At 43.3% G+C, this 17435-nt stretch overlaps 1 protein-coding gene across 2 annotated transcripts in view; it reads left to right on the top strand.

Annotated features, from left to right (window-relative positions):
* Positions 1-17435, top strand: part of LOC138265744 (glypican-5-like) — a 1691495-nt gene that overhangs the window by 1209512 nt on the left and 464548 nt on the right. For both annotated transcript variants that reach the window (XM_069213745.1, XM_069213743.1), the window contains one exon: positions 9564-9684. In XM_069213745.1, the coding sequence (XP_069069846.1) occupies positions 9564-9684 (121 nt within the window). The remainder of the gene's footprint in view (positions 1-9563; positions 9685-17435) is intronic.

Here is a 17435-nt window from a genome sequence, read left to right as displayed (position 1 = left end):
CATCATCAGGCATCCGTCAGAGGATTCCACATGACACACATGAATTCCAAGCCACATCACAACAATGCCATAATATAAATCAGTTAGTGTGATATCCTGTTTTTGGCCATGGTATAGTATACATTCAGTTAGGTTATTTCACGAGGACTTGGAACCAAAACTGCTGGTCACAGCATGGGTTGATCTACCAAAATTCGATGATGAGGGAAGGGCAGCCATGTGAATTCATTTAGATCTATCTTCTACCATTAAGGCAGCTGGTCATCAATCCCACACTGTTCAGGCGGTACCTGGGCATCCATGGATACCTTGTTCCCTTGCCCATGAATTAGTATGCTTTTGTGAGTGACAGATATCATATTATCAGATTGGAGGGCTTGCTTTACTCCTAGGTTGGACTCAGCGTGTGATTTCTCCTAGTGTTCATAACTTCTTCTTTGGTTTTCATCCTCAGGTGGCCTACATTTACTATATGTATATTTGAACCTATAAACCATACACCTAGCTACAATGCAACGGACCACTGCACAGAGTTAGGGTCACAAAAGAAGGAAATAGTATTAAATTGCTAGTTAAAGGAAATACTGTTAAGTTGCAAGGAAATATTGTTAGGTTGCTGTTGAAGGACACAGAAGGGGATTTGTGGGTAGTGTGCAGATGGCACAGAATTGTTATACGTAGGACGGAATCCCTTCACAGATGGGTCAAGATTTGTCACTCTTATGTAACAGACATCTAAGTCTACCTGTTTGTGTTTTTCTTTCACCTGAACTTTGCGACAGTTTTTCCTCTGCATCTTTGTTGTTCTCATAAGGCACGGGGATGTGCTTCATCTATGCCTTGTGTTCTATGTCACCAGTGTTGTAATGGGGTATCTTGAACAGTCATGAGACAACTCGTGTAGGATACTTTTTTATTGCGTTAGTTACCTGTAAGGTCCAAGAAATATCTGTACAAAGTAAGTTAGTCAATACGATGCCCCACCAGGAGCATGTACCTCTCTGCTCAGCCTCCAGACCCCAAATGACTCACACAGGCAGCATTTCATACTTCTCATTCCTCCTATTCATCATCACTCATACAGGCCGAGCAGGAACATAGAAAATGAGGCATAAATATAACAAGACTTTTCTTCAAGACCATGTGGATAGTTGATCTCTCATTTGTCTTTGTGAAAATTGCGTTTCTGTCTGAATATTTTTAATTAACAGAATAGTCGCATGTCATATACACATCAAAACAACCAGCCAAGTATCGACGTTGCTCTCTTGCTTGTTACAAGTAATCCGAGTCCAAGAACGCTCCAAAGGTTAGAGAACGCCTAAGAAGCACAGTGAAGAATAATGTCAAGGATGGGGTTAACAATTTTAACTGTTTAAGTAGCAGGAGCTTCATGAGGTCTAAAGCTGTCAGACACATGTCAATAGTATACCAATAAACTGCAGTATAAGAAAGAAACAAAAATAAAGACAATTTCTGTGCAATGAAGGAAAATCTTGAATTTCTCTTCACACCTGACATTCCAGATATGCAGAAATATAACTATGAATGAAACTGGCGCAGCATTCACAAATAATGCAATTGTTGCAAATGTTGTGTACCATGTACAAACTTGCAGAGCAAAGACTCCTGCAAAACTATTTGCAGTATACTTTTCCTTCTCGAATTAGGTTTCCCTCAAAATCAAATTCTAGCAAGTTTTCGACATGCTCATTTTACATCTCAGCCACGTGATGACGTGGGTAAAGCTGAAGAAGCGCAATAATAACTTCACGACGAAAGAGTGGACATAATTGGACAACTTCGCTCACTCCTAGTTAACATGTTCACGAATTTCCAAGCATTGTTAATAAATGTTTTATCATTATAATCACACCATGCTTAATATGTTGTTTTTTAAGTGCTGTAAATGAATAAAACTCACAATTTATGAATCTCAGAAGATTTAAAGGCGGAGTAAGCCTTGCCGGATTGGAGTTGCTCTGGTACCAGACATATATCCGCAGGTTTAATTTATTGAGCATTCTTCCTGCCATTTTCGAAGAAGCAGATGATTCATAGCAACCGCCTCCTTTCTCTGCTGACCAATAGAAATAGGCTTGGTTCAAAGTGCCGTGATTAATTCTAACATCAATTTTGTTAAAATGTTTGGCGTTCGCAGCACAAGCTGTCAAACTCTTGGCGCTTAGCAGCAGGCAATAATATCACCCGCCCAATGCGGTTGTGTTTGTCAGCTTAGGAAGACAAAAGGCAAGGTCGACCTCACTTGGAATCAAACCGGTAACGGTCACTGTGTGCATAGGTGGTTATTGCAGGCACATTAACTGAGATTTTTTTATGGCTTAATGCACTGAGCTGAAAATACAGATATGTTTACAGTTAAGTATAGTTATGTGGCTTTGCACACATTTCCTCTGCGTCATCACAACTCTGACTTGGTGTTCAGCAGGCTTGGTGAAAGGTCAGTGCTACATTAAGGCCCAGGTTTACTGAACGTTCATACAGTGCAACACAGCAGGAGAGCTATCCATGCTGCGTTGCGAGAGAGGAAGAAAGCAGACGTGCCATATTTACACACTTCTGCTCTTTCCTTGTGCTGGCATGCTTGTGGAAGTCTTGCTCCAATGCAGGTACCCTTGTGCCACAACTCAGGAGTGTCTGTGTTGTAATCAAAACGGATGTGTGCAGGAAGGGGTCATTTCCTGGGCAAACGCTATTCTTAGAGGCATATACCTCCTTGTATTGTGCTGCAGAATGCAGCTCAGTGTGCTGCAGAATACGGCACGCATGCAAAAAAGGAATTTATGATAATTCTCCTCATTGCACCACCCTCAGGTATACACACTGTTTAGCTGCAAACCCAGGTTTACAGACTTTAGTAAACCTTAGTTTGTCTCATAATACATGGATGAATGCACAGGAATGCTATTTGAAATTACTTTTTCTTTTTGAATGGCCTTCCATAGCCAGAGCATATTTGCTCTCTCGCCCCTCAACGTAACCATGCATCCAGACCTCTTGCAGCAGAAATTGATGAGGTAAAGCAATAGTGGGTGATGTCCTTGGGGAGCGACCATCCCAACCACTGAGACTTGTGAGGAGAGTGATGTCTTAGGAGTGGATGGAAGGACCCTAGCCCCAATTTCCAGCCAAGGACAGAGACAGTCCCTCCTTCCCAAAAGGCTCACCTGCCATTTTAACAGCTGTCCAACATTAAAAGTTCAGCTGTTTGTAAGTAGGCCACGGACAATGAAATATCAGCTTGGTGAAAGTGGCACTCCAATATTGTGGCAAAGCTCTTGCACCCTTCTCCACATAACAGTTACTTTATGTGTCTCATTGAACCTCACAAAACCGGACACGTAACATAGGTGATGTTCCTTAGCATAGACTTGAACACTGCTAAGGGCCTTTTCTGTCTACCACCAAAGAAGGATGAGGCTTTCTTACAAGTCATTAAGGCAGTGAGGAAGGAGGACAGTGGTCTCAGTATTACAGATCTTACCTTATTCACTTGTTGAGCTGAGAAGGGGACTTCGCCTGCCTCTTACAGCTGCCCTCTCTTTGTAATTTAATTGAGGTCAAAAACAAACTACACACGGACTGGATGAAAAAGCATTAGTCCTATTTCCGTTCTAGTTCATGAAAAATAGAAGTAGGGTACACCATACACTGAAACGGTGAAAGATAACAGTTTTGTTTTTCCATTTTCTATTTCAATGTACATTTGTGTTTTTTCTGCCTTGAGATACACATCAGAACCTGGATAAAGCTAGAGGTTGGATACAGGCCCATTCCACAGAAAAAAGTGTAGGTGATGCTCACTAGCAATCGCCGCTATAAATTAAGAACTGATGAAGACGCCATCAAATGGGCCATAAGCGAAGACTCTGATAGCTTCAAGCTGCATGTAGAGCTATATATATATATATGTCCCTATACAAACATCTATTTATACATACATATCTATCTATTTATCTATATCAATGAAAAAACTAAGGTTAAAGGGATATTATAGTTAGTTAAAAATGTAAGGTAAACTTAAGAACCACTGCAATTCACCAGTTATATTTTCCTAAGCTACCTATAACTTGCACCCCCACCGTGCACTGCTTACAATCTCACATATTATATCACTTATGACATGTTCAATGACATCATTGATAATAATCATTGATTTTCCGATTCAGGCCCATCCCGAGCCCCTCTTTAAATGCTAATTTCTCAACAAGTGGCTGAACGAACTTGAACCTAATTTAATCAAGGCAAGCGCACTTTCTGAGTAAAATTCTACAGTTCTGCCAAATTTGGTACGATTACATTCAGTCATTTTTCTATATCAGAAAGTAAACTTTTCTCTTTGAATTATTATGGGATATCCCACTTTTGAGACTGCCTGTTTTTCAGTGTCCCTGCTTGACAAATCAGTGCAAAACTTGACATGTTCTAAAATTTAATGCAAGTTTGTCATACAGTGGCAAATCAAAAATGTCACTCCTGTGAAATTCTGACCTAACTATAACCACACGGTGGCAACCACCACTATGTATATAAATATATATATATGACTCAGTGGTGGGCACCACAGTATAGTTATAAGTAGGACAACCTTTAAATAGGAAATGGCTTTCTTTGCTATTAACTTTGTCACCGTTTGCCGAATCTTCACAAAACGTTCCAAAAAAGAGCTCTTGTTTGCTGATCTCCTTTCTGTGAGGATTCAGGGTGATCAATCAAGAAGGGCTGAGAAAAAAAGGGGGGGGGGTGGTGTTTCCAAAGCACAATTTTCCCCTTAAATTCCCATAGACTTTTGATATACTCTACAGAGAAGACGGCTGAACAGAATTACACCAAATTTAGCAGGAAGTTGAGTCAGGGGCCAGAAAGGATGCTTTATGTGATTTAGTGTAAATCCACTTGGTAGTTGTTGAGAAATTAAGGTTAAAAATGATTTGTGTATCTGGACGGTTGGTTTCACAAGACTCTCACAAGTTTGAATTTAAAAAAAATTGCACCATCTGATTGGCCATGTGGGCCTTCTTCCCTGTGGACCACCTCGCTCTAGTAGGACTGGGAGGCTATTACAATTCCTGCAGGAGCTCACACTCTGATTGGTTGGCCACAACATGAAGAGAAGTTCCCATGTCCTGAACTTTAAAAAAAAAAGAAGTACAATGGAGCATGATAGGGGTACTATAGTAACTATAACTTGTACCCTCACCATGCACTGCTATTTACCCAGCATATTACATCAGTCTTCACATGACCTATGATATCATTGATAACATGACAGAAATTATATCAGTGATGACAAGAATGTGTGTGGTGGGGGTGTGAGATACAGTTATTTTAGGGCATGAGTTATAGTTACTTGAGATCACCATAACTGGTAAATTTCAGTGGTTTTGTTAAATTGAAATAGTATCTTTTAAATTACATTTTCACCAAACTATAACATTCCTTTATTTTTTTCCTGTGATTTTTTTTTTTTAATGTAAATGAAGATATAATTAAAATTCCTATCTGTAACAGCATTTTAACCTTTGTTTTTTTCAGTGATTATGTGTGTGTTGTGTGTGTGTGAGAGTGTGTGTGTGTGTGTGTGTCTGTGTGCCACAATTTCCAAAATTGCTGTGTGTGTTTGCTGTTACTTTTTCTACTCATAGTGTGTTTTCACTAAAACATTTGTAAGTTGAGTACCAAAGTCTGATGTTTTCTTTGTTTAGTCTCCAAAATGATTTTGAATGTTGGGGCACACCTTCATTTTTGCTACAATATTCTTGTTGCATAAGATTTAAAACTTGGTATTTAAGTACGATACCCTGAGTATCGCTGATTGATTGAAAGTGAAACAAGCATGTTTATGGGAAGTATAAGGCTACACCACATGCCTTATTGATGGGTAGTCATCAAAGTGTACTGGAGTTCTAAGGGATGACCGAAAGCCTGATTGAAGTTTACACAACTCAGTTGGGAACAAATTACGGAAGGTACCAGAAGTGAATAGTCTACTAGTAAGAGCGAATGGCCCAACTGCTAGAAGTGGTTAGTAGAAGTAATCGGTCATCCAGTAAAGGTTGAGGATCATTGAAGCAGTGATTGGTGAGGCATTCACAAGGTATTGTTTTAAACCCAGCACCTTAAATGCAGGGTAGAAGGTGGATAAGAAGAGAGATGAAGAGAGTGAAAAACAGGAAATAAGACTGCAGCCTTTTTGCTTCCTAAAGCAAACAAGTGTAATCTCAGTTACTGGTATCCACTTTAGGAAGCTGCTATACCTGAAAGGATAATTGTTAGAAATGGGTTTTTTTGGTTGGCAGTCAGGTTACCCTCTGTCCAAGCAAGAACCCTCACTCTAGTCAGGGTAAGTCACACACAATCCAAATTATCCTGTGCCCACCCTCTGGTAGCTTGGCACGAGCAGTCAGGCTTAACTTAGAAGGCAATGTGTAAAGTATTTGTGCATTAAATCATACAATAACACCATATAGCACAACAAAAATACACCACACAGTGTTTAGAAAAAAATATAGAATATTTATCTGGATATCTGTAGATCAACACAATAAAATATGCAATAAGAATTTGTAGAAGTATCACTGAAAAGTGATATAAAGGCCCTCATTCTGACCCTGGCGGTTTGAAACCGCCAGGGCAGAGGGCAGAGGAAGCACCGCCAACATGCTGGCGGTGCTTCCTGGCCAATTCTGACCGCGTCGGTAAAGCCGCGGTCAGAAAAGGGAAACCGGCGGTTTCCCGCCGGTTTTCCCCTGGCCAAAGGAATCCTCCATGGCGGCGCTGCAAGCAGCGCCGCCATGGGGATTCCGACCCCCTTCCCGCCAGCCTGTTCCTGGCGGTTTACACCACCAGGAAGAGGCTGGTGGGAAAGGGTGTCGTGGGGCCCCTGGGGGCCCCTGCACTGCCCATGCCACTGGCATGGGCAGTGCAGGGGCCCCCTAACAGGGAAGCAGACACTGAAAATCGCGACGGGTGCAACTGCACCCGTCGCACCCCAGCAAATCCGCCGGCTCCATTCGGAGCCGGCTTCATCTTTGCTGGGGCTTTCCCGCTGGGCCGGCGGGTGATCTTTTGAAGATCGCCCGCCGGCCCAGCGGGAAAGTTAGAATGCTCCCTGCGGTCATTTGACCGCTGGGCGGTGTTTGGGCGGTTTCCACCCGGCGGGCGGCGCCTGCCGCCCGCCGGGGTCGGAATGACCCCCAAAGTGTCTTAAGTCTTTCAAAAGCAAACAAAGTCTCTTTCAAGCACAAAGTACCTGGTTTGGAGTGGAAAATCTCCGCAGAGGGCCGCAGAGGAGGGTGTGTGCATCGGTTTCGCCCCTTCACACACGGACTTACGTCGTTATTTTTCATGCGGGGAAGACGTGTGTCGTTTTCCGGCACACAGGCTGACTCCTTCTATGGTACGCAGGATTACCAGATGTCCCAGGGTCTGTGCGTGGATTCCTCGGCTTGTTATCCGGCTGTGCGTCGTTTCGGGAGGCTGTGCGTGGAATTTTTTGTCTCACGGCAGGCGTCGCGTCGATTTCCTCTCTGGAAGCCGGGCGGCGTTGTCCATGCGAGGCCGTGCGTCAAAGTTCCGTTCGCCCCGTTGGCGTCGCGTTGGGCAGCGTTGGCGTGCGGCGATTTTCTCACCGCGGAGAAAGCTGTGCGTCGAATTTTTGCCGCACGAGGAGTCCAAATGAAAAAGAGAAGTCTTTTTGGTCCTGAGACTTCAGGGAACAGGAGGCAAGCTCTATCCAAGCCCTTGGAGAGCACTTTGGCAGCCAGACAAGAGTTCATCAAGGCAGCAGGCCAACAGCGAGGCAGCAGTCCTTTGTAGAAAGCAGACAGTTGAGTCCTTTGAGCAGCCAGGCAGTTCTTCTTGGCAAGATGCAGGTTCTGGTTCAGGTTTCTTCTCCAGCAAGTGTCTGAGGTGGTAGGGCAGAGGCCCTGTTTTATACCCAAATGTGCCTTTGAAGTGGGGGAGACTTCAAAGAGTGGTTTAGAAGTGCACCAGGTCCCCTTTCAGTTCAATCCTGTCTGCCAGGGTCCCAGTATGGGGTGTGGCAGTCCTTTGTGTCAGAGCAGGCCCTCCACCCTCCCAGCCCAGGAAGACCCATTCAAAATGCAGATGTATGCAAGTGAGGCTGAGTACCCTGTGTTTGGGGTGTGTCTGAGTGAATGCACATGGAGCTGTCAACTAAACCTAGCCAGACGTGGATTGTAAGGCACAGAAAGATTGAAGTGCAGAGAAATGCTCACTTTCTAAAAGTGGCATTTCTAAAATAGTAATATTAAATCCAACTTCACCAGTCAGCAGGATTTTGTATTACCATTTTGGCCATACTAAATATGACCTTCCTACTCCCTTCAGATCAGCAGCTGCCACTTCAACAATGTATGAGGGCAGCCCCAATGTTAGCCTATGAAGGGAGCAGGCCTCACAGTAGTGTAATACCGAATTTAGGAGTTTTACACTACCAGGACATGTAAACTACACAGGTACATGTCCTGCCTTTTCCCCACACAGCACCCTGCTCTAGGGGTTACCTAGGGCACATATTAGAGGTGACTTATGTGTAGAAAAAGGGGAGCTTTAGGCTTGGCAAGTACTTTTAAATGCCAAGTCGAAGTGGCAGTGAAACTGCACACACAAGTCTTGCCCTGGCAGGCCTGGGACAAGGTAAAGGGGCTACTTGAGTGGGTGGCACAACCAGTGCTGCAGGCCCACTAATAGCATTTAATCTACAGGCCCTAGGCACATACAGTGCACATTACTAGGGACTTATAAGTATATTAAATAGTCCAATTGGGTATGATCCAAAGTTACCATGTTTAAAGGAAGAGAGCATATGCACTTTAGCACTGGTTAGCAGTGGTAAAGTGCGCAGAGTCTAAAAGCCAGCAAAACAGAGTCCAAAAAGTGGAGGGAGGCAGGCAAAAAGTTATGGGTGACCACCCTAAGGCATGTCAGGTCTAACAATAAGCCAGCAAGTATGTGGTACAAAAGACGTCTATCACTAGTGGATCAACATATGCAAAGTGTGCTGCTTGCTAATTCCCCAAGATTGTCATGGCTCATGTCATCACTGTCCGAAAATTCTGTGTCAATAGTCCTAGTTCTATGCATGTCTGAGCCTCCTTTCTTCCAGTCGGAAGGCACACTGAGGCCCTTTGGCTCCCCTCTGGTGGCTCTCTGAAACAGTGCAATGCAACAGACAGTTTTAACTATTGATGTACTGACAGAGCCATTCCTCTCACAATCTGAGGGCCTCTGTTTATGCAAGTGTAAACCTTTTTGTGTATCTCAGTGACAATTTGCTTACTGTCGCTCACCCTGTGTTTGGTTTTAAATTGTGAAGTGAGAGCGCTTTGTGGAGGGTTACCGCGAGGGGTGGTAAAAATATGTCTCGGCAATGAGTTTGTGTGTTGGGCACTAAAACGCGTGTGTTTTTCCTTTTTATTCTCATTTATTATCTTGATGTAATATTAAAACAATGTGGTATCTTGCTTTTTAGGCATGCAACGTCTTCTTTCATCACATTTGTTCACCTTATTTTGCAGTTACACCAACAGAGTTGTTTCCAATGGTCTGAAAGCACAAATCAATAATCCAGAAATGAAAGTCAGAGGCCCAGATCTTCTTATCACCAATATGATAGACAAGCTGCAATATTTCACACAGGTAAGGATCCATTAGATATTTATGTAAGTATTTGTTCTGTGAGCGATAGACTGGTGAATGAGGTGTATATGAAGTTGAGCACCTAAGGTCTCGAAACCCATTACATGTTACATGTTTATCTGACCCAACAGGGGGTCGCGGATGCACATGAATATGTTGATTCTCAGGTGTAATTCTTATGAAGCAGGGAGACTGTGCAACCCAGTCTGTTACAAATCATGTTAATTGTATCACTGGTGTTGATTTTTCTTCAGCAGAAAGCTGTTGATAATATCTATTGCTTGACAGTCTGTATGTAGACATTCTCGGTCTGTGAAGTCTTAGAGTGGCGCTCTTTGCTGGATTGTCAATTTCATAAATGTTTTCCTTCATTTCTTGATAACTCTAAATAAGCCAATACAGGCTTCCTAGATCAGGTTTGTACCAAGCAGATCACTGATAATGCAGTACTACAATGTTTGTGCATCCTTGAACTATTGTGCCACATATACTTCTTTTGCTATTCTAGCCAACAGGGCTTCAGAGTCCTTCATGATGGCTCACTCCCTTGAAATGAGCGCCACCCTGCTTCAGTTAGTTAGACCATTTTGTCAGGCTCTGTCCATCTTCCTCGGCAGGGAGTAGGGCAGTGCTTCTCCAGAGTGAAGGTTTAGGCCTGGAGTCAACAACAGGGCCATAATCATGATAAACATCTTTCTGGACTGATTCACTGAGAGTCATCGAAGTCGTGGTAAAAATGACTGTTATGGGAGGTCCAGTATTTATCCTACTTTGAGGAGACTGATGGGAAATCACTACCTGCCAAGTGTGTAGCTACATTCCCAGTCACAACAGAGGGCACCTTTCCAGGCGTGTATCAAAACAGGCGGAAGTCACGGAGAGTAGCTGGTGTCCAGTCATTAAGGTTTTGTGTCTTCCCTCTGCCCAGCTCTTAACAATATGAGTAATAGTCTTCATGTTGTTATAGCACTGGAAGGGGAAGGAAAACAGAACCGCACTAGTAGGTAGAGCCTAGACAAGCAGGTTAATTTCTAGCCCACCAGACATTGCTTTGAAGATTTGGGCATTGGCCTAAGTAACATTGTACGTGCTTGTAGTCATGTCCACAAGAAAACAAAAACAGCCGCGAAGGGAACTACCATTTTTGCATCTACTTAAATTATCTTCCCTGGACACCATACACAATGCACAGGCCCGCACTGTCCCTCACACACGCAAACACACACACTTGTAAACACACAATATACAGAATACCATAACTAATATTAACATAAATTGACCCTGTACTCCCATTGTCAAGCAAGGATCAGTGTCCTCCAATGACACCTTTTTGTTATGTTTCTGGAAAATTGTTAAATATAGTTTGCGTACCACACTTGCACCTTATCACTAGCAACAGATGGTACACAATTTTACACCCACATAATTTTCAATTAATCTACCCATGCAAGTCATCAATATGCTAGGAGTGTGCTTCATTTGCTTAGGGGCATGTTTATAGGCCCATAGCGCCACCTTTCGCCACGTTAACGTCATTTATTTTGCCAGTAATGTGGCCCAACAAGGCCAGAATCCCCACGCCGTATTTACAGGGTGGCGCAATGCATGCATTGCTCCACCCTGTAACCCTTTGCGCTATATCATGCCTGCGCCAGGCATAGTGTATGCAAAGGGGGCATTCCCCCGTTAGGGGAGCCGGTAAAATAGTGCAAAGAAATCTATGCGATTTCCTTGTGCCATTGATTACGGCACTTTTAATGCCTGCTCAAGAGCAGGTGTTATAAGGGGGCTCCCATTCTTTAGAATGGGCCCCTACGTACTCTGCAGGAGTAGCGGCAACAGTTTGGCGCTACTCCTGCAGAGTACATCAATAGAGTCATTAAAAATGACTCTATTGCCCCCTACTCTGTGGCATGGTGCGCTGTATTTTAAGTACGGCGCACACATGGTGGCGGTTGGGGCGTGCAGGGAAAGTGGCGCTGCACTCGGTGAGGCGCCACTTTCCATAAATCTTCCCCTAAGTGCCTCTCTTGTGCTGTTATCATTATGTGTGTGCATTTTGACAGACTGAACATTTTTATGTACTTCAGAAAGCTACCTTTGACAAGTCCTCCATCTGGTTCGAAAAATTCAATAGCCTCTTCAGAATTACGAGGCTACCCCTCCAGTTTCAAAGAACATTTCATATCTTTGTCCTATTCGTCACCTTTCTTTCACTTTACATCCTTAATGGTTTCCTGTCACACAGCTAGTGCCTTTTTGGATTGCTTTTCACACCTTCATCCTGTGTTGCACACCAGCTACCTGCAGAATTGGCATCATGTCACGATATTACTCAAGGCAGGCATATTTTCAAACATAAAATTGCATTATACATACACAGACATATTTCAGTTCTGGACAAAATGCCTTAAAATTTTAAGATGTGAAGTAAGGACATCCTGCCCATTTCTGAATGGTAAATAGTACAATTTTATGGTTTCTAACCAAAAAAAGATCGTCTAGGACTTTGACCATGAGACCTAGAAAATTCGTTTTTAGGATTGTTATGGACTCTACTTTGCCATCAAACATGTCCACAAACTTTGAATAATACTGTGCAAGACCAATGGTGGACCAATGGTGGTCCTGTGCCCCTCAAAGCCCGTATAAAAAATATGAATAAGTGGGAATCATGATCTGATGTTATACAAATAACAAATTTATTTGAATTACTTATGAAGTCAGCACCCATGCAGTAATGGGTACTGGTTGGCAGCCTTAGATGCCAGTACGACAGATAACAGTCTCTATGATTCTGTTTTACAGTCATCGCATTGGGACTGAGCATCATGCACCTATCATTTAAAACTTCTTCCTACTATCTTAAAGAGCATGTCTCTCTATGGACTCTGAGATATAAGAACCTCCTTCACAAATCCTGGCAGTTTTGAAACAGTTTCAAAGAATCTTTCATTGCTATGAGATTACAAGGAAATCATGATTTTACTATTACCCTTCCTGTGTAAGCATAAGACATCACTGCAATTACTGTTTATGAACAACCTTACATGTCTCCTCCACAGCACATGCACATCTGCCTGCTCTTAACCTATATGTAAACGAGTTATGCAGCATATATACTACTGCAGATTCCACTCATTCAGCTGCACTACTTGCACATATCATGTATTTCCACAACAAATGCACTTCATTTTCTTACAATTGGTGGCCATTCTTCCACTGGCATAATTTATGCTTTTATTGCCTTCCAAAAGTTTTGGAAGTTGTCATAAATGCTTGCTCCTTCTGCTTCTATTATATAAAGAAGTACTTCTTCCTTGACACTGCTCCTTGATACTCTCAAACATGCTGCTCCATTGTTTCCAAAGGGGACAGTCATGAAGGTCAGTTCCCCAAAGTGCCAGGGGTAGCGGAAGTGTATCACATCCCATTTAACCTTTACTTTCACTCATATGCGGTCCTGCTTACACATGCACACACGTTCACACATACTCACACTCTCTCACTTAAACACGCTCGCACCTGCAAGCATGCACACAGCATATATTTAAAAGTATTTATTACTTACCTTAGCTGCATGGGAGGGTCATATTCCAGCGAATTGTAATACATTGTTTTTTACAGTGATAGCAAATATTAATTATATAATACTCTATAATATTATTCACTATTACTGTAATAAAAAATTGACAGAAAACAAGGAAAGTGGAGCTGCAACTGACGTCCATAAGGACGAGTTGATCTTGCATTCCTGACACTGATTTAGCCAACTCTGAGGCCAGGGGTCGCAAAGGCAGTGCCAGGGGTCTCAAGCGGCAAGCCAGGGGTCCCCTAAATGACGTTCATGGAGACAGGGCTCCTCAGGGATAGAAAACAAGATTATAAGGTACTCTGTGCTGCATTTTTAGTCTCTATATACAGGGAGTGCAGAATTATTAGGCAAGTTGTATTTTTGAGGATTAATTTTATTATTGAACAACAACCATGTTCTCAATGAACCCAAAAAACTCATTAATATCAAAACTGAATATTTTTGGAAGTAGTTTTTAGTTTGTTTTTAGTTTTAGCTATGTTAGGGGGATATCTGTGTGTGCAGGTGACTATCACTGTGCATAATTATTAGGCAACTTAACAAAAAAAAATATATACCCATTTCAATTATTTATCATTACCAGTGAAACCAATATAACATCTCAACATTCACAAATATACATTTCTGACATTCAAAAACAAAACAAAAACAAATCAGTGACCAATATAGCCACCTTTCTTTGCAAGGACACTCAAAAGCCTGCCATCCATGGATTCTGTCAGTGTTTTGATCTGTTCACCATCAACATTGCGTGCAGCAGCAACCACAGCCTCCCAGACACTGTTCAGAGAGGTGTACTGTTTTCCCTCCTTGTAAATCTCACATTTGATGATGGACCACAGGTTCTCAATGGGGTTCAGATCAGGTGAACAAGGAGGCCATGTCATTAGATTTCCTTCTTTTATACCCTTTCTTGCCAGCCACGCTGTGGAGTACTTGGACGCGTGTGATGGAGCATTGTCCTGCATGAAAATCATGTTTTTCTTGAAGGATGCAGACTTCTTCCTGTACCACTGCTTGAAGAAGGTGTCTTCCAGGAACTGGCAGTAGGACTGGGAGTTGAGCTTGACTCCATCCTCAACCCGAAAAGGCCCCACAAGCTCATCTTTGATGATACCAGCCCAAACCAGTACTCCACCTCCACCTTGCTGGCGTCTGAGTCGGACTGGAGCTCTCTGCCCTTTACCAATCCAGCCACGGGCCCATCCATCTGGCCCATCAAGACTCACTCTCATTTCATCAGTCCATAAAACCTTAGAAAAATCAGTCTTGAGATATTTCTTGGCCCAGTCTTGACGTTTCAGCTTGTGTGTCTTGTTCAGTGGTGGTCGTCTTTCAGCCTTTCTTACCTTGGCCATGTCTCTGAGTATTGCACACCTTGTGCTTTTGGGCACTCCAGTGATGTTGCAGCTCTGAAATATGGCCAAACTGGTGGCAAGTGGCATCGTGGCAGCTGCACGCTTGACTTTTCTCAGTTCATGGGCAGTTATTTTGCGCCTTGGTTTTTCCACACGCTTCTTGCGACCCTGTTGACTATTTTGAATGAAACGCTTGATTGTTCGATGATCACGCTTCAGAAGCTTTGCAATTTTAAGAGTGCTGCATCCCTCTGCAAGATATCTCACTATTTTTGACTTTTCTGAGCCTGTCAAGTCCTTCTTTTGACCCATTTTGCCAAAGGAAAGGAAGTTGCCTAATAATTATGCACACCTGATATAGGGTGTTGATGTCATTAGACCACACCCCTTCTCATTACAGAGATGCACATCACCTAATATGCTTAATTGGTAGTAGGCTTTCGAGCCTATACAGCTTGGAGTAAGACAACATGCATAAAGAGGATGATGTGGTCAAAATACTAATTTGCCTAATAATTCTGCACTCCCTGTAAATCGAATGATGATTCTGTCCGAAGCATTTCTACACCAAATTATTACTTTTTGATTCACTGAGTAATAATTTCTTGTGCAAATGCTTCTGACAGTATCATCTTATTTTTTATCACTGGGTTTACCCCATGTATTTAAAAGTCCTTTTTATTTTAGGCAAACATTTTCGTGCTGTCCATGGTCAACCATACACCATGTCAGTTCCTTTGAATAGCTTTCCCCAAATTTACAAAATGGCAACAAGGAAAACAATAAGTTAAAAGGTTAAGCTAAAATGAAGCACCAGAATGAGTGATGAAATAGACATGGGCACCTCAGCACTTTTGCCAGGTTTGCTAGCTGCCACTCCCAAATGCCCCTGTAGTTCATAATGAACCAACCTGAAATGCCCTCTTGTTTGCAAATCCTGTGGTGCCTCTAAAGTGCACAGATATACAGTTTTGCATAGCGGAGACTGGCGCTACCCATCACCAAGTTTCACTTTCCTTCCAGTACCAGGCTGCAGGGCCAGACGTGTGCTTACCACTGGCTGGTGAGCACAATGACACAGGAGGCAGTATTGTTTTGTCAGCAGATGCCCAGTGGGTCCTTGCTTTCTAAAACAATCAGAAAGCGAAAATAGCTCATACGTGCATGAAGCACGGGAATTCAGTGCATGCATGCACATACAAGAACAATGCAAACTGGGTTGCAAAACACACAAGCTCAGGGAAGGGGGAAACAGCTAAACCCGCATATGAGTTGGCAGACTATGACTTGAATGCAGCCTACCCATGGCTCCACAGCACTCCATCAAATGCCAGCAATTGAATGAATGCAGGTTATTCCCAGAGCCTACAAAACCAAGCTCAAAAGACACAAACAAGTGCATCCCAGGGCCTTCTGAGGATCCACATAAACAGTTGTCTCAGTTTTCAGCCCCATACAGTACTCTGTGCACATATCTCCTGCTTATTATTGGCAGATTGGCAAGCCTTTCAACAGCAGAATGGTGGTCAACGCATAGAACAAGTAACCAAGGGACATTAGTTATTCCATGTCCACCTCTGCACAGCAAATTACCTCTCCAGACTCTCTAAACTCCACCCACATCTCTAGTGAGGAATGATGCGGATGCAGGTCACAAAACTACATTTGGCCCTCAGTGCGAATGGCCCCTAATTCCGCCCGGCCCAATGCTGACAGTTGCTGGGCTCATCGAAATTTTGAGTTCATCATGAGCACCAGAGGTATTCCAGCCAGGGAGTTAACCTGCTGCGAGCAGACAATGTGTCCGGGTGGAATACCAGGACAAAACGTGGAAATTGGCATGTTAATTCAGATTCACCTATGTTTTTTCCCTAAAATCTCTTCTTACCCTTTAAATTCCACCCTCCACTTCCTGAGTCCCTTGGTAATGGTAAATCTGGAGGGAAGGGGTGAAACACGGATTTGCATTGGCTGATCACAGTGAAGGGCTTTCAGGAGTAATTTAGATATACTTCTACAACCCATCTGTTCCCGTAGCCCTCCAACCGTCAGCCATCTAACTCCTCTCCACTTACCTCACTACAGTCTACCGGCCATCTACATCTTACGCTCAGTGCACCAGTCCTTCATTAATGGCAATACTAGACAAGCTCATTACAGCACAGTTTTTCTGCATTCTTTCCAAACGTTAACATCAGCAGCCAGCTCCCACCCTGGTGCAAGACCATCTCTAACTGCTCTATTCTGGCTCGCATTCTGGCTGCCTTGGGTTTACTGCCACCTCGGACAGCCACTCGCCGCGTGCAACATCACATTCAACTGTTTCACTTCTGGATAGGACTGTGTGTCTTCCATGGAACGACTGCCAGCTCTGACAATCACCCAAAATGCGTGTTTATGGCGCACCTGAGACTACTCGAACGTGTCATTCCACCACCATTCAATAGACATCCCTGTGGCAACATTCCTCGTGCTTCCCAGCTCTCACTCCTGGCAGCGGGCGCTTGGCATATACACTGTAGCGGCAGTTTCAGCAGTGACTGTTTCTTAAAGCTGTTAAAAATCGCATCCAGCGCCGTGAAATGTAATAGGTTTTAGCGTTGAAGTGTCAGCCTAATGCCGTGCCACGCTCAGACGACCTATCCCACGATGTGCCTTCTGCTGTCTCTGATGTCACCAGTGCTGCTGGCACTTTTCACCGGAATGATGGATTTCTCTGCTACTGCCGGTTTCACTGCAGTTTTCTGCATAACCACATTTCTGCTCCAGATTTAACAATTAGACTAATCAGAAGGCCA

This window comes from Pleurodeles waltl, chromosome 11 (assembly GCF_031143425.1).
Source record: "Pleurodeles waltl isolate 20211129_DDA chromosome 11, aPleWal1.hap1.20221129, whole genome shotgun sequence".
Taxonomy (NCBI): Eukaryota; Metazoa; Chordata; class Amphibia; order Caudata; family Salamandridae; genus Pleurodeles; species Pleurodeles waltl.
Note: the sequence above shows the minus strand (reverse complement) of the source record. Positions and strands in the feature narration are given on the sequence as shown.